General features: G+C 34.6%; 1 protein-coding gene across 1 annotated transcript in view; it reads right to left on the reverse strand.

Annotated features, from left to right (window-relative positions):
- Positions 1-18,829, reverse strand: part of FAF1 (Fas associated factor 1) — a 497,005-nt gene that overhangs the window by 71,926 nt on the left and 406,250 nt on the right. The window contains exon 15 of the mRNA XM_060021798.1: positions 16,966-17,054. Coding sequence (XP_059877781.1) covers positions 16,966-17,054 — 89 coding nt within the window. The remainder of the gene's footprint in view (positions 1-16,965; positions 17,055-18,829) is intronic.

Genomic DNA, 18,829 nt, shown 5'->3' on the forward strand with positions numbered 1-18,829 from the left:
TTTTCATACTATATTGCAATTACTGTTTGCTGGCACGATAAGTAACTGAATAGGGTAACTGGAATTAAGGTAAATTTGTAGCTGTAAGAATGGTGCCAAGGGATTCTCACGATCCCCCATGAGAGGCACAAAAATAAGAGAAAAGTAACTTCGTAAGGCAAAGGTGACTTGTTAAAAATACTAATGATAGGCAATTTAATTTCACTTCCTTCTATTCTTTCTATACAAACTCTCTGTTTTATCTAAACTGGACCAACGTGACTTCAACTTTTTTACACTATTCCTTTGGTCATACTTTCTCCACATTGTAATGCTCTCTCCTCTTACCTCTGCACATGCAAACTCTTCTGTCCTTTCCAGTACCAGATCCAATCTTACCTCTTCAGAAAAGTCTCTCCTGACTATTCAAAATGCACTCCTGAATTCTTCTAAGTCATATAACAAACGTCTATTTTTGTAAGGATGTGCTTTAGCTTTCAAACTATAGATTAAGTTCCTTAAAGAAAAATACTGTCCCTCACACTTTTTTTTTTTTAAAACCTCTCCGAAAACAACCAGAGGTAGGCCCTCAAACTGGTAGCATGAAAGTTCAAGGTAAAGGTAGAATGCACATGTACTTCCAGCTCCCAAATTCCTTCTCACTAAGATAGCCATATATTTCCCAGTGGAAAAGAAAAGTTCATCAAGGACATGACTGTCTCCAAAGGACAGGAATTTAGGTAGCATTTAAGACATGAACAGTTTGCTCTGAATCTTTTTAAAGGATTTGCCTTAAGAGAGTTTCAGTTAACATTTTCTTTAGGTGCCTTTCAGGTTTATGACATTGGGAAAGTCTCAATAGCCACTTAAGAAGATTTTAGAAGTAGTAGAAGGCTTTAATTTTTTATTTGGAGAACACTAAGATAGCTACTTTTAAAACAATGGTACATAAAAGAAAATACAACTAGATATACTTCCCCCAAAGCTAGCTAAGATTGTATAACTAGAAAAATAAACATACTTTGTTAGACTCTACTGCTACTAAAAACAAAAAGTAGACAGGTTGGGCCAGCTGTTTAAAAATGAGTGCTTTTACAGTAATAAATGTTGACAGCTCAAATAAAAAAAGAATGCATTACTGAGATATCATCAACTGTGGGCTGTCAGTACAAGGCAGCTCCACCCAGTCTAAGCTTGTCAAAAAGTGTTACTGTAATCCATGAAGAAGTCTCCACCTCAGGCAAAGGAAGGAAAAATGGGAGGGCTGGCTCTGAACAGGTGTGTTGAATTGTAATGCCAATGTTGAGTCATAAATCTCTTTACATTAGCTTCACAAATGACAAATTATTAACTTCTACTCTGAGGTGTCAAGCATGAATGAACAGATCCATCAGCAGGCACTTTAAGAGCAACAAATGTAAATAAACAGGGTGTGGATATAATTTTTTAACAGTGAGCATTATTCCATGCTCAAGAGTAGACAGTTATGACAAACTTTTTTACTCTACTCAAGTGAATATGATATTTGGGAATCTGTGAGTGTCTGACCTACTCTTCAGGTCAGTCCACTGACTCTACCTAATCTTGATAAGAGTACTACTTCAGTTTATCCCATGAATCTTTAATGTAAATGTAACTCAGCTTTACAAGGGATGATGATGTATGAAAAGCACGTAAGTATGTATTCTGGTTTTGACACAGCTGTGTGACTGGGCAAATTATTTAACTTCTATAAGCCTCACTTTCCTCCTCAATAAAACGGGGATAATAAGTATCCCATAAGATTACCATGAAAGCTAAAAGACAGTATTTAGAGAAAGTAACTAGCATAATGCTTGGCACTAGCAGACACTCAAACACATGCTTGTTCCATTCTTTAAGGTACTTCAACTGACATCCTTGCTTCCCTAAGAGGTAGAAGTTTGGAATTTAATACAGAGTAATAAACTGCTCAGGATTAAAGCTCACGAAGGCAGAGCTGGAATCTTTTCCACTCTACGTCAGTCCCCAGTAGTGTCCAGCAAGTTCTGAGCTCAAGAATAAACAAGATTGCCAGCCCTCAGCAATCTCTCCATTCCCTGCACTCAAAAGTACCAAACACCCATGTGTATTGTGTTGTCCTTTAAAAAAAAATTATTATAGTAAGATATGTGTAGAATACAATTTACTATTTTAACTATACAATTTAGTGGCATTAATTACATTCACAATGTTGTGCAAACCATCACCACTATCTATTTCCATAACTTTCTCATCACCCTAAACAGAAACTCTATACCCATTAAGCAATAACTCCCCAACCCACCCCATATCTCCAGTTCCTGGGCTCTAATCTATTTTCTGTTCTTATGAATTTGCCTATTCAAGACATATTAGTGGAATCATAAAATTTGGTCTTTTGTGTCTGGCAGTTTTCATTTCAAGGTTTACAAGGTTCATCCATGTTGCAGCATATATTAAATCTTTATTATGACTGAATAATAATCCATTGCATGCATATACCACCTTTTGTTTATCCATTCATCTGTTATTAGACATCTGGATTGTTTATACCTTTAGGCTATTGTGAATAATGCTGCAATGAACATTTGTGTACAAGTTCTGAGTCCCTGTTTTTGATTCCTAGAAATGGATTTCTGGGTAATGTGATAATTCTGTTTAACTTTCTGAAGAACTGCCAAACTGTTTTCCATATACCATTTTACATTCTAACCAGCAATGTACAAGGGTTCTACTTCTCCACATCCTTGTCAACACATGCTATTTTCCATTCTTTTAGATTAAAGCCATCCTAGTGGATGTGAGATGGTATCTTATTGTGGTTTTGATTTGCATTTCTCTAATGACTAATGATGTTGAGCATCTTTTCCTGTGCTTATTGGCCATTTGTGTATCGTCTTTGGAGAAATGTCTATTCAAGTCCTTTGTCCATTTTGAATTGTGCTGTTTGGCTTTTTTGTTGTTAAGTTGTGCGAATTCTTTATATATTCTGGATATTAAATCCTATTATATATGATTTATAAGTATTTTCTTCTATTCCGTACGTTGTCTTTTCACTCTCTTGATAGTGTTCTTTGATGCACAAAAGTTTTAAATTTTTATGGACTCCAAACTTATCTATTTTTTCTTTTGTTTTCTGTGCTTTTTCATGTCATATTCAAGAAACCATTACCAAATCCAAAGTCATGGTGATTTCCCCCTATGTTTTATTCTAAGAGTTTTATAGTTTTAGGTCTTAAATTTAGGTCTTTGATCCATTTTGAGCTAATTTTTGTATATGCTGTTAGGTAAGGGTTCAACTTCATTCTTTTGCATTTAGGTATCCAGCTTTCCCAGAACGATTTGTTGAAGACTGTTCCTTCCCTATTCAATGGTCTTGGCGCCCGTGGTAAAAAACATTTGACCATACATATGAGGGAATATTTCTGGGTTCTCTTTTCTATTCTGTAGGTCCACATATCTATCCTGATGCTAGTGCCACACTGTTCTGATACTGTAGGTTTGTAGTGAGTTTTGAAATCAAGATTGTCTCAGTGATTTTGGGTTTCCTGAAATTCTGTATGAATTTTAGAATGGGTTTTTCTGTTTCTGCAAAAATCACCTTTGGGATTTTGATAAGGATTGCACTGTATCTGTAGATCACTTTGGAAAGTGTTGTTATCTAAACAACATTAAGTCTTCCAATTCCATGATCAGGGGAGGTATTTCCATTTATCTAGGTCTTCTTAATTTCTTCCAGCAATATTTTTAGTTTTCAGAATACAGGGCATGGGCCTCCTTGGTTAAGTTTATTTCTAAGTATTTCATTATTGTTAATGTTATTGTAAATGGAATTCTTTTCTAAATTTCCTTTTCAGATTCTTCATTGTTAGTATAAATACAACTGATTTTTAATTTTATACCCTGCAACTTTGTCAGATTTGTTTATTAGCTCTAACAGTGTGTGTGTGTAATCTTTAGGGTTTTCTATATATTAGATCATGTCATCTGTGAACAGAGATAATTTTACTTCTTTCCAATTTGAATGCCTCCTATTTATTTTTCTTGCCTAACTGCTCTATATAGAACTTCCACTACTGAATAGCAGCGGTGAAAGTAAACATAGTTGTTTTGTTCCTGATCTTAGGGGAAAAGCTTTCCAGTGTTTAACAATTGGGTATGAATGTCAGCTGTGGTTTCTCAAATATGGCCTTTATTATGTTGAGGAAGTTCCCTTCTGTAACTATTGTTTTGTTTGTTTTTATCATGAAATGGTGTTTGATTTTGTCAAATACTTTTTCCTCATCAAATGAGTCTCATTAATACCAAATTTACAGATTATGTTGTATAATAGTATGAACACACAATATTTGTGAGCAGATTCCCAGTTCAGTTTTCATGTTAATTTGTGTACCTCATAATTCATTGGCAAAGAAACAGACTTTAATTCGTTTAAAATAGTGAACTTAATGATACTGGCCCATGTGTAAACCATCAATTTTAGGAAAATTTCTAAGATCTTAATTTTTAGATAACAAAAATAAGCCATAATATATATATATTTTTTTGCGGTACGCGGACCCCTCACCGCTGTGGCCCCTCCTGCTGTGGAGCACAGGCTCCGGATGTGCAGGCCCAGCGCCCATGGCCCACGGGCCCAGCCGCTCCGCGGCATGCGGGATCCTCCCGGACCGGGGCACGAACCCGCATCACCCGCATCAGCAGGCAGACTCCCAACCACTGCACCACCAGGGAAGCCTAGCCATAATATTTAATTAATACTAGTAATAGTTTATTATCTTTACCTTTTAACTAAAAGGTAATTGATATTGTTTACAATATTTCACCAAAGTTATTTATATCCAGTTTGATGACTCCTAGTTTCAGCTGTAGAGTAGCTTTCACATCCCATTTTTTTCTTTATTTCTAATAACTTAGAAAATTCCAATTAGAGATTATTAAGAATATAATCTAATGCTTGTTGGCTTTTTCAGTTGTATCTGAATATTTGGATCAAATAAGGACTCAAATTATAAAGACACTTCTCATACAGGGCTACTTTTTTTTTTTTGGCCACACGGAGAGACATGTGGGGTCTTAGTTCCTCAACCAGAGATCGAACGCATGCTCCCCTGCAGTGGAAGTGCGGAGTCTTAACCACTGGACCACCAGGAAAGTCCTCATACAGGGCTACTTTAAGCTATATCAGACTTAAGTCAATGAGTTTATCACACTCAAGAGGCAAAGACTTGGCCGTTTAACCTTGGGAGATAGTGGTAAGTAGATTCCTAATTCATTTTTTGGGTGCTCTTCCTCTAAAAAGTATTTCTTCTTGAAGCCTTAAGGGATTGGAAACATCCTCTATTATATATAATCTATTTCTTTTACTGAGGAATGAAGAAGATTATCAAGTTTTTGGAAAGAATCAAACTCTTGATAATTAAAGCCATGTGCACCACAGTTCATTTTTTCCTAAGAAATCTTGAAATTTTATTCTCAAAATTAAAAACTATGGTATTTTTAGCCCCGAAAAACAGGGTTAGGATGCTCAAGAATATATTACTGAGATATAAAATTTGAACAAGGCCCTTGCATTTTTACCTTTACTATTAGAGTCATAAAAAGTTTTTATCACATGCCTCATTACAAAAACTTATGCTCATACCTTTCCCTTAGGGAAGAGGACTGCAAACTTTATTGTGCAGCAGAATCAACTGGGGGGCTTGTTAAAACAGATTACTGGTTCCCACCCTCATAATTCTGATTCAGCAGGTCTGGGGCTGGGGCCTGAAAAATTGCATTTCTAACAAGTTTCCAGGTGACACTCTGAGATCTGACTTAGATAACCAGTATACTTGTTTGAGAAGGAACGTCTTAGACTCCTTTTGCATTATTTAAACGGTTTACCAGAAAGATGTCTACTTGAAGCTGCCGAAGATATTAGCAATTTTCATTATTTTCTTCAATACCATATCAAGATTTGAGGGGAGTATTATTAATTACTAGCTATTCATTTCAGTAAAGCAGTGTTTAGATTGACATTCAGGTGCAATCCTTTTCATCTGAATAGTCATAATCTTTCTTGCTGAACATATAGTTTGTCTTCTTTTTTAAACCAGCTTGATTGAGATATAATGCATTCATAACACACAATTCACATGGTTAAGGTGTACAAGTCAATCAATGGTTTAAAGTGTACATGTCATAGATATATGCAACCATCACCATAGTCAAATTTAGAACATATTCATCACCTCTAAAAGGAACCACACAAACCTCTGGCTATCACCCTCCTATATTCCAAAACCACTTACTCCCCACATCCAACTGTAAGCAAGCACAATTCTACTTTCTGTTTCTATAGAGTTTCCTACTCTGGACTTATTATATGAGTCCAGAACCATATAATATGTGGTCTTCTGTGATGAGCTCATTCACTTAGCATAATGTTTTCAAAATTTATCTGATATTGTAGCATGTATCAGAATTTCATTCCTTTTTATGGCTGAATAATATTCCATTGTATGTATATACCACATTTTGCTAACTCATTCATACCTTGATGAATATTTGGGTTGTTTCTATCTTTTGGCTACAGTAATGTTGCTATACACATTCATGTACAAATTTTTGTATGGACATATCTTTTCACTCCTCTTAGGTATATAACTAGAAGTGAAACTGCTGGATCATATGGTAACTATGTTTAATCAATTGAGGAAGTACCAGACTATTTTCCAAAGCAGTTTCACCATCTTATATTCCCACCAGCAGTCTACAAGGGTTCAACTTTCTCCATATCCTCACCAACACTTGTTATCTAACTTTTTGATTCTAGCCACTGTAGTTGCTGTGAAGTGGTATCTCACTGTGGTTTTGATGTCATTTGCCTGATTACCAATGATATGGAACATCTTTTCATGTGCTTATTGGTCATTTGCTTATTTTCCTTGGAGAAATGTCTATTCGGATCCTTTGCACAATTTTTAATGGGAGTAATTTACCTTTTTATTATTGAGTTGTAAGTGGTCTTTATATATTCTAGATACAAGTCCCTTATCAAATATATGATTTGCAAAGATTTTCTCCCAATCTGTGGGTTGTTTTTGCATTTTCTGGATGGTGTTCTTTGAAGTAATTTTGTCATCAGTACTGATTCTACCTTATCTTTTAAAATCTAACTCAGAACTTGCAAAATAATCGTTGTTAAAACTTCTCTGGTAATATACATTTCTCATTGATGACCAGAATGAAGAGATGATTCTACCTCATATATATATACGTATAACAATATGCCAAGAACCGATTCTCACTTCACACACAGTAGTGGTTTTATCTAACCGAAAAGCAAGATAGTGAGCACAGTGTGGTCACTGCTCTTCCACAGACCATCCTATTGCCATTGCATGCCATCCAACAGTGCCATTTGATGAAGTACTTCCCTAGGAACTTATTCTCCTCTCTTGTTTGAGCATTTTTTTTTTCTACTGTTAACTTTGTAGTAGCTGGATTTACAAGTTTCTTGTCAGGAGTAATATTTGAATCCATTTTTACCTCAGAGTCCAATTTGTAAGCAATTTCTCCTGGTTTGGTTACTTCTCTGACTTAAGCAATAAAATTTAAAAAATTGTTTTAGTGGTAAGTATTCTTTTTTCTCTTGCTCTGAAAAAAATCTATTGATTTAACAGAGAGGTAGGTCATTGGGCTTTACTTACAAATGAAACAAAAACTTTGAAGACCTCATGGTTTTATGATGAATTTTATAACAGAAACAGTGGCACTAAGGGTAAATAGATTGCTTTTCCTATATAATCAATTTTCATACATTTACTTCTCAGTCAAAATTTTCTTTTATAGAAGCTAGTGTGAAATCATTAAAATCAGAGTCAGCTGCCTTGGCATTTCCTATACTAGCACTATAGTTCTCTGAATTATGTTTACACTGATGTTGAAGTAGTTCCAACTATCTGTACTGATTTACAGTATTTATTATAGTATTTTCATCACTGTCTTTATGCTTCAATGAACCACATGTAAGCCACGATCAATTCTGGTGAACTAAGAATATAATATAACTAATTTACCAAGGAAAAATGAATGTAAACTTAAGAATAACACATGAATGACATGAAAGTTCAGAAGCCAAATCAACTGCCCCAGTTAAATGAGTATTTGTCAAGACTAAGCAACCAATGCAATTCTTGTTGTACATGAGGAGTCTAATAAATTGTAAAAGATACAGTGAATGAAATAGGATTTGGAGGGATACCATAATTTATTTTACATTTCAAAATGTGAAATAAAAGTGAACAAAACTGATTATGTTGCTTGTTCACACCTAACTGCTTGGAATCCTTGATAGATAGCTGAGTACACCAAAAGTCTAGGAAACACACCGAAAAACACTGCCTTAGAGATTAGAACTATACCTGATATATAGGAGGAACTTGAAGAATGACTACAATTATTATCTTATTTCTTACCTATACTACCTGCCTCATAGCTTGCACTGGCAGAATGCAAGAGCCCTTCTGTGTTCCATGTCAAATTGCTTATATAGCATGTCTAGCTCACCCTAGCTGGGTGCTCCTGGGGCTTCATCAACTTGGAACTGCTGGGTTGTAAGTCCAAAGGCCCTGTCTGTCTTGCTCACAACTGTGTTACTGGTGCCCTACATCTGGTGCATAGAAAAAGACCAATAAATATTTATGAAATGAATATATACAAGCAAGATGAGTGAAAACATCATCTTCTGTGATCTGGGCCTAACTATGGAGAAAAATCATTGGATGAAGAACCCTTTTAAAACATTTAGGGACTTCCCTGATGGTCCAGTGGGTAAGACTCCACGCTCTCAATGCAGGGGGCCCAGGTTTGATCCCTCTTTGGGGAGCTAGATCTCACATGCATGCTGCAACTAAGAGTCTGCATGCCACAACTAAACGTGCCACAATGAAGAGCCCACATGCTGCAAGTAAGACCCAGAGCAGCCAAAATGAATGAATGAATAAATATTTTTTTGAAATTAAAAAAAATTTATGCACCCAACATAGGAGCATCTAAATATATAAAATGAATATTAACAGACCTAAAGGAAGAAATAGATAGCAACACAATAATAGTGAGGACTTTAATACACCCCGTTCATAATGGATGGATCATCCAGACAAGAAACCAATGAGGAAACACTGGAGTTAAACAACATGTTAGACAAGATGGAGTTAACAGACATATATAGAACACTCCATCCACAAGCAACAGAATACACATTCTTCCTAAGTGTACATGAAATGTTCTCCAGGATGGATTATATATTAGGTCACAAAACAAGTCTTAACAAATTTAAGAAGAGTTAAATTGTATCAAGCATCTTTTCCAACCAAAGTAATGTAACTAGAAATCAATTACAAGGAGAAAACTGGAAAATTCACAAATATGTAAAGATTAAACAACATGCTAATGAACAACAAATGGGTCAAAGAAGAAATCGAAAGAGGAATCAAAAAAATACCTTGAGACAAATGAAAAGAAATACAACATAACAAAACTTATGGGATGCAGCAAAAGCAGTTCTAAGAGGGAATTTCATATCGACAAATGCCTACATCAAGAAACAAGAAAGGTTGTTGGAGAACAACCTAACTATATCTCAGGAAACTAGAAAAAGAAGAACAAAGTTGTTCTACTAACAAAGTTAGTAAAGGGAAGAAAAATAACAAAAATCAGAGTGGAAAGAAATGAAAGAGAATAAAAAGACCACAGAAAAGATCAATGAAATAAGAACTGGTTTTTTGGAAAGATAAACAAAATTGACAAACCTTCAGCTAGACTCACCAAGAAAAAACGACAGGAGTCAAAATCAGAAAGAGTATACATTACAACTGATACCACTGAAATACAAAGGATCATAAGAGACTACTATGAACAATTATACACCAACATGTTAGATCACCTAGAAGAAATGGATAAATGTATAGACACATACATAATGTATAGACTGAATCATGAAGAAACAGGAAATCTGAAAAGATCGATTTAAGGAGATTAAATCAGTAATCAAAAAATCTCTCAACAAACAAATGTCCAGGACCAGATGGCTTCACAGGTGAATTCTACCAACATTTAAAGAATTATTAATTCCAATCCTTCTCAAACTCCTCCAAAATATAGAAGAGTAGGAAACACTGCCAAATGCATTTTATAAGGCCAGCATCACTCTGATACCAAAACTGGACAAGGGCACCACAGGATTGGAAAATTACAGGCCAATATTCCTGATGAACACAGATGCAAAAATCCTCAACAAAATATTTCCAAACTGAATTCAATGACACATTAAAAGGGTATTACATCATGATCAAGTGGGATTTATTCCAGGGATGCAAGAGTGGATTAATACACGCAAATAACTCAATGTGATATATACCACATTAACAAAACAAAGGATAAAAAACATATGATCATCTCAATAGATGCAGAAGAAGCATTTGACAAAACTCAACATCCATTTGTGATAAAAACTCTCAACAAAGTGGGTATTGAGGGAATGTACCTCAACAAATTAAAGGCCATTTATGACAAGCCCATAGCTAACATCATACTCAACTGTGAAAAGCTAAAAGCTTTTCTTCTAAGATAAGGAACAAGACAAGGATGTTCTTTTCGTTTCATTTTTATTCAATGTAGTATCAGAAGTCCTAGCTAGAGCAATCAGGCAAGAAAAAAAAATAAAAGCCATCAAAATTAGAAAAGAAGAAGTAAAACTGTCACTATTTGCAGATGTCATGATATTATATATAGAAAACCCTAAAGGTGCCACCAAAAAACCGTTTTAGAACTAATAAATTCAGTAAAGTTGCAGGATACAAAATCAACATACAAAAATCTGTTATGTTTCTACATGCTAACAACAAACTATCAGAAAGAGAAATTAAGAAAACAATCCAATGTACGACTGCATCAAAAAGAATAAAATACCTAGGAATAAAAATGTTCATACTACCCAAAGTAATCTACAGATCCAATGCAATCTCTATCAAAATTCTGAGGACATTTTTCACAAAAATAGAACAAAGAATCCTAAAATTTGTATAAAACCACAAAAGATTCTGAATACCCAAGCAATCTTAAGAAGAAGAAGAAGAAAAAAAAGCCAACAACAAAGATGGAGGCATCAGGCTTCCTTGATTTCAAACTATATTACAAGGCTATAGTAGTCAAAACAGTATGGTATTGGCATAAAAACAGACACATAGATCAATGGAACAGAACAGAAAGGCCAGAAATAAACCCATGTATAAATTGTCAATTATTTTATGACAAAGGAGCCAAGAATATACAAGGGGGAAAGAACAGTCTCTTCCAAAAATGGTGTTGGGAAAACTATACAGCTACATGCAAAAGAAAGAAACTTGGCCACTCTCTTACACCATACACAAAAATTAACTAAAATTGGTTTCAAGACTTGAATTAAGATCTGAAAGCATAAAACTCCTAGTAGAAAACATAGGTAGTAAGCTCCTTATCATCAGTCTTGGCAATGATTTTTTTGGATCTGACACCAAAAGCAAAGACAGCAAAAGCAAAAATATACACACAGAAGAGTACATAAAATTAAAAGGCTGTTGCACAGTAAAGGGAACCATCAACAAAATGAAAAGGCAAGCTACCGAATGGGAGAAAATATTTGCAAATCATGTATCTGATAAGGGATTAATATTCAATATATAAATAACTCATACAACTCAATAGCAAAAGAAACAAACAATCTGATTAAAAAATGGGCAGGGATTCTGAATAGACATTTTCCCAAAGAACATATACAGGTGGCCAACAGGTACACCATGTTGTACTCAACATTACTAATTATCAGGAAAGGTACTCAACATTACTAATTATCAGGAAAGGTACTCAACATTACTAATTATCAGGAAAATGCAAATTAAAACCATGAAATATCACCTCACACCTGTTAGAATGGCTATTATCAAGAAGACAAAAAATAACAAGTGTTGACGAGGATGTGGAGAAAAGGGAACCTTTCTGCACTGTTGGTAGAAATGTAAATTGGTGCAGCCACTATGGAAAACAGTATAGAGCTTCCTCAGAAAAATTAAAAATGGAACTACCATATGATCCAGAGATTCCACTTCTGGGTACTTACCTGAAGGAAACAAAAACACTAACTTGAAAAGATATATGCACCTCCATGTTCACTGCAGTATGATTTATAACATCTCAGACATATAAGCAACCTAAATGTCCATCAGTGAATAAACGGATAAAGAAAATGTGGTGTGTGTGTGTGTGTGTGTGTGTGTGTGTGTGTGTGTAATGGAATCTTATTCATTCATAGAAAAGAAGAAAGTCTTGCCATTTCTGACAACATGATGGACCGTTGAGAACATTATGCTAAGTGAAATAAGTCAGAGAAAAATACCACATAATCTTACTTATATGTGGAATCTAAAAAAAAAAAGAAAATCAAGCTCATAGATAAAGAGAAAAGATTGATGGTTGGCAGAGATCAGCGTGAGCGGGCTGGAGTGGCTGATTGAGAGGTGGGTAAAATGGATGAAGTTAGTTGAAAGGTACAGACTTCCTGTTATAAAATAATTAAGTCATGGGGGTGTAATGGACAGCATGGTGACTGCAGTTAATAATACTGTTTTGTATATTTGAAAGTTGCTAAGAGTAGATCTTAAAAATTCTCTTCACAAGAAAAAATTATAACTATGTGTGGTGATGGATGTTAACCAGACTTATTGTGGTGATCATTTTATAATATATACAAATATCAGATCATTAACATTGTACACCTGGAACTAATACAATGTTATATGTCAATGATATCGCAAAAAAAAAAAACAAAAAAAAAAACAACCACCCTTTTGGGAGCAGAAAGCAACCAACTACAGAAAGCCATCTATGGTATTCTCAGCTATCCATTTAGTGCTCGAATCATTAACAGTTAACTCAATTAGCTCTTCTTCCTTAAAGTTACTTCTGGGTATTAGATCTTCTCTGACTTTTACACTTTCAGTGAAATTCTGATGTTTAAAAATACTGACTTTTGTTTTTGTTTTTAATCTCACATATAGATTTATACATAGCTATATCAGGGAAAACTCTCCTAACAAAACTATTGATACTATTCTTGCTAGCTTCAGGAAGTAGTCCAGATATATTTTTAAAGAAGCCTAATAGTGAAAGATACTTTTAAAGGTTGGTCTGTTGTATATGTTTTGCTTTAGTTTTTGCACAAAGATACTGTTTTTATTCTCTATCTTGTGATGACTTACTCCTGTTTTAAAGAAAACATCAACAGAAGCCAGAATCTGTATCCTGTTTATCATTGTTAGTTCTGGAAAGAGAATGGGTATGACAATGGTGAGATTTTAAACAGATGAAAGGAAAAGGAGTTCAGTGCTTCAAACAGTAAGATAAAGACAAAACTTAGGACAAAAAAGTTACACATTCCATGGGGCAAACACAAAGCCAACAATTTCCTTTGGCAACACAAAAAGCTGCCTTGAGCCAATAAACCTACCCTCTCTGTGCTGTGGCAGTACTGTTTTTAAGTCTCAAATCAGAATCCTTAAAGGGTAAGCCTAAAAAGGCCCCTCTGGCATATGTTGCCCATGTTCCACTAGTATATTCTTACCATTACCAAAGAAATGAGAATGCTGTTCCTGACCTTGAAATCTGCCCTGATCTCCAACATCTGGGTTTTGACAATTACAGAGATATTGTTTAGATACAAATTAATCAGAGTGGTTAGGCTGGAAAGGGGTAATTCTTGCACCTACGATAGAGGATTCTAAGTAAATTAGTGTTGAATGGATGAACGAACAAATGAATGAAACCACAAATAGATCAAGAGCTAAGTATAATAAACTCTTGATAATCAGAGGTTTTGAGATTATTCACGGCTAAAAAAACTAGTGCATATGAAAAAACTGACTCCATTTACATGTTAGAAAGCATCTATTGTTTGGAACCAAGCTGTAATCAAAAACAGATGCTAAAATGTGGCCACTGTCATATAGTGCTATTTGCTTTTCTCCTCATCCCTTCTTTGCAAATAGCCCCTCACTAGAGCAAAGCACCTCTCTGTCCCCAGGACGTAGCCCAGTGCTATATTCTTCATAGATGCTCAGTAAACACTTATAAAACCAAACTAATACCATTAATAAAAATGTCTATGAATAAATCTATATGGAGATAGTTCTGTCAAAACAGAGGCTCATACATAATTTATACTTCCTGGTTAGAGACAGAACAATTAGCAATAAAAAGGTTAGCCCATTCTGAGCCATTGAAGAATGACTCAGAGTATGAATATGCTTTGGGCTTGGTTTTATTTAATAAAAGCTTTATGTAATATAGGCATCTCTGGTTGCACTAATACAATGGTATCATTGAAATGACGGATGTAACTGAACCAAAGATAAGTTTAAATAAATTCAGGCCTAGGAAGCCATCCTTCAAACATGTTCACAATTTAATTTTAACTGTATGCTTAAGTCTTATTTGAAATTTTTTATAAAGTAAAGCCAAATTCACAATTACAAGGGACAGTGTTTCTTATCACTTACTCAGCAGATACCAAATCATGATCTGTGCATAGTCTAAAAGAAGTTTTTAAACTTAGAAAAGCTTTTCTTAGGAACTCTACTTATGACCTGAAAGATAACTTTCATAAGACACTCTAAAAACAAAAACAAAGAGAAATCTTTTATCTCTTGCAGTTAAATTTCAATAAAAAATTTCGATTATACGGAGTCTTAGATTTTTCCTGTAACCCTGATATTAAGTTTTGTGCTCAGTATTAAACGAATTAAAGTCAATTTCCTTACCAATAAATTATGAGGAACACAAATTAAAATGAAAGAATGAACTGGGAATATGCATGCAAATATTGTGCATTCATATTATTATACAGCATAATCTGTAAATCGAGTACTAATGAGACTCAAGATTTAAATGGCTGAAGAATGTGTTTAGTGAATTATTGTCAATCAATGCCTCTATTCCAGGATAAATGTAATCTTGAATGGCAACACACCTATTATTACAAATTCCTAACTAAGTACAGTACTTCATTATTTCAAAATGTCAGTGTCAATTTATAAAGTAACAGATAAACACCATTCTACCATATACCCGATTACCTTTCCCTCAGAGTAAATGAAACACTACTAAGAAAAATTACAAACAACATTGTTACAGCAATAAAAGGAATCTACTGAGTATTAAAACTCTAGGTATAGTGCTCAGAATTTTCATATTTGTTAATGTGGATACATCAGGTTTTATATCATTGTAATCAAGTATTATTTTTTCAAGTCATATTATTTCATGTAAATTCTTTCAACTATTCATTTATTCAATCACTTACAAACATTTTTTGAGTGCCTACGTTGTCCTAGGTACACTGTTAGAAGACAGAGTTACAAACATGAATACGATACAACCCTTGCTCTTTAACTCACAGTCTAGTAGAAGACAGAGACAAGTAAATAAAGTTAAATACAACAGTACAAGGTTAAATGGAAATTGTTTATGTTTTCCCATTTGTAATAGCTAAAGAGTATTGTATTGAAAACACTCATTATACGCGGAAACTTTTCATCATTGCTCAGAAATCAAACTCTCCTTTATTTGTTCTATGTAAATCTTTCTTTAAAAATTAAAAACAAAGAGAAAATTAAAAAGAATAATTTGATGGATATACAAACTTAGCATCTCAAATTAATAAATGATAAGATTTGTTTCATATTTTATCTTGAGACTGTTTTCCAAATCCAGAAATTTCTTGACTGATAAAGCACTAATAATTACTTGAGATTATTATAGATCCTACTAGCTGTGTGACCCTTGGGTAAATTAACTTAAACTTTTTGATCCTCAGTTTTCTCATCTGAAAAGTAGAGATGACAATACCAATCTGTGTTGGATTATGTTCCATTTGCCCCTCAGTATCCATGCTCTACCTAGCTTTTTGCCCAGGGAGGTTCACTTGCCTGCCTTTCAGTTTCTAGTTGGGTTAGGTCAATAGGAGGTACTAGCAGGAGATCAGAGTATAAAAGGAAAGGGAAGCTATTCCTTAGTTTCTTCCTTACCAGTTCACCAAGGGTTGGCTATATCTCTCTAATAGAAGTGATCCTCTTCATATACCACCTTCTCCTAGGCCTTTAGGCCTAAGGGTAGTAATGGCTTCCTTTAGCCCTAGAGTGTACTATCCATTGTTGACTCCCATAAACTCTGCCCATATCTTCATAAATAGTTCCCTTATTAAACTCTTTTCAAACAACCCAGTTTGAAAGTGTCATCTGTTTCTAGCCAGAACTCTGACTCATACGCAGCCTCAAGGGATTGTTTTGAGGATCACATGAGATGATAAATGTAAAGTGCTTTGCGTAGTGCCTAGTACATTACAGATATTCAGTAAGTGTTGACTACTATTGTCATTATGAATATTGCTGTTATTATTATTCTATTTGAGGTTCCATGCTCATCTCATCTATACCATCTAAATACGTTCGGGAGACTGCTAAATTCAGAATTCTGGTGATCTTTTTACTAATTCTCACAGTGCTTCAAAAATATGTTCAAGTGTAAAATGTGTTTATTGCTAATCAATCTCAATACTTAAAAAGAGTAAGAGGACCTTAAAAGTGAGTGAAAAACCCATATAATAGATTGGATTTCCTGAACTGTAGTTTCTTCTGTAAACATGCTTCAGAATTCGTTTCCTGTAAATTGACCTCCTGCCATCAAATCTAGCAAAGTATAAATGTCCATAAAGTTAAACAAATTGTTGGGTCTTGGGTCATGAAAAGAATGGACTGAAAGGTAAATTCAGTGGCATAAAAACCCTTCGTTCATGTGGAAACACATCTTCATCAATGCCTTATTTATCCATCATGACATAGGCAAGCATCACCATTTGACAAATCATCTCAACAAAATCCTATTAAAGGTCTACTTAACCTTTCACCTTACCTCATCCTTTATATCTTCCTGTTGCTGGGCCGTGAAGATCTCCATTGCAGCCATGAGTCTCATCATTAACTCATCCACTGTTGTGTTACCTAGCAACACATGCAGATAGCCAAACTTCACATTAAAATCATTATAAAATGGAAAGTCATTCTAGAATTAATCAGTAAGGAATAACTACAGTCTAAAAAAACTACAGACTGGCATGCTAATAAAAACTTTCATGTTTTCACTGAAAAGTTTCATATTTTCAGAAAGAGAACAAAGCAGTATATTGGCAATTAAAATTTCAGAATACTTAGATTTGAGGGAACAGTCTCTTACTTAATAAGAAGGACTTTCAGCACTACAAGAAGAATATCCAAGTCATGAGGATCAAAGTATCTTTCAAGTTAGGAAAACATATCTACTTAATAATGCTAGCAACAACTACCATTTGTTTATATGCCAAACAAATTACATTAAGTGATTAGGTTTATAGATATAAAATCTCATTTAATCTGTACAACAATTCTATGAAGGTGTTATTATGATTTTGATTGTAACGAGAAGGAAAATGAGGCTTAGAGAGCTCAAGTAACCTGACTAACCAACGTCAAGTTGGTTAAGTTATAGGGCCAGGATTTGAAACCACATGAGTCTGACTCAGAAGCCTGTCTCCTTTGCCATCTTAGCATACTGTTTACTTAGAATTATCTCCTATCACTAAAAATTCTTTGGTGAAACAAGCAGTAATTCAATTTCTGAAAAAAAAAAAATTTTTTTTTCCCAACTGATATTTTTCCCTTTCAGCTGCTTTCAAATGACTATGCTGTAATCTTTATGGAGAAGGTATTGTAATGTTTGATTTTCTTGAATGCTATTTTATCCCTGTCCAAGTTTGTAACAAACATACAGCAAATATATGCCATTTCTTGCAGGCATTAAGTTCTGTTATTTGCTTTGGATGCATCTACAAGAGAGAAGGAAACTCATGAAGATACATAAAGATATAGCAATTTTTCTCTTCTTTCAAACCTACAGGCAAAAGAGCCTGTCTTCTCCAGGGCCTGAGAAGGTGTCTTCTTGTCCCATTAATGGAATGGCCACCAACGAGACAACAAATAGTAAGCATCCTTGCTTGTATTCTTCCAGAGTAGGGTTTGACTAACATAATCTTTCAATGGTCCTTTCCCAGTTTCCTTTATGACCACTGGCAACATGCAGTTAGGGAGCAGCTGCGGTCCTTAGCCAAAGAAATAATCTAATTTGGTCACATCAGCACTACTCTCTCAATAAATGAGCTAGAGAACAAGTATTATCTTGGTGTGATATCATGTTACCAAGAAAGCAGAACTGGTTTTGTAGTCAGAGTTCTAACCCTAGTTCTGCTACTTATAACTACATGATCTGGTACCTAGAAATTGCCTAGCACATGACAAGGGCTTAATAAATATTCACTTAGTAAACAAATGAATAAGAGAAGAGGGAGTGACTTTAGCTCTCTAACGATCAATTTCCTTATCTGCAAAATGAAGATAACACTTCCTCTGTAGGGTTCTTAGAAGGATCAGAGATAATGTAAAGTGCCTGGTACATAGCACACACACAATCACTGACAGTTATTATTAACAGATATAACAAATGGCAAAAAGTTTAATAAGAGAACCTTCAACGTAGATTTTGTTACCAGGCAAATCTTTGGGTTTCCATTTCTTATTTGTAAACTGTAGTGACTAACAACGAGTATGGGGCATGAATACTTTGTGGAGGGTACTAGAATCATCAATGGGGAAATAGTATAATTTTACAGGTACTACACACTGGTCATTAATTTTCAGGCTTAAAGCCACTGCTTATCAACTATGCTTCAGCCCTAACTATACAG

Source organism: Delphinus delphis, chromosome 1 (assembly GCF_949987515.2).
Source record: "Delphinus delphis chromosome 1, mDelDel1.2, whole genome shotgun sequence".
Classification (NCBI taxonomy): domain Eukaryota; kingdom Metazoa; phylum Chordata; class Mammalia; order Artiodactyla; family Delphinidae; genus Delphinus; species Delphinus delphis.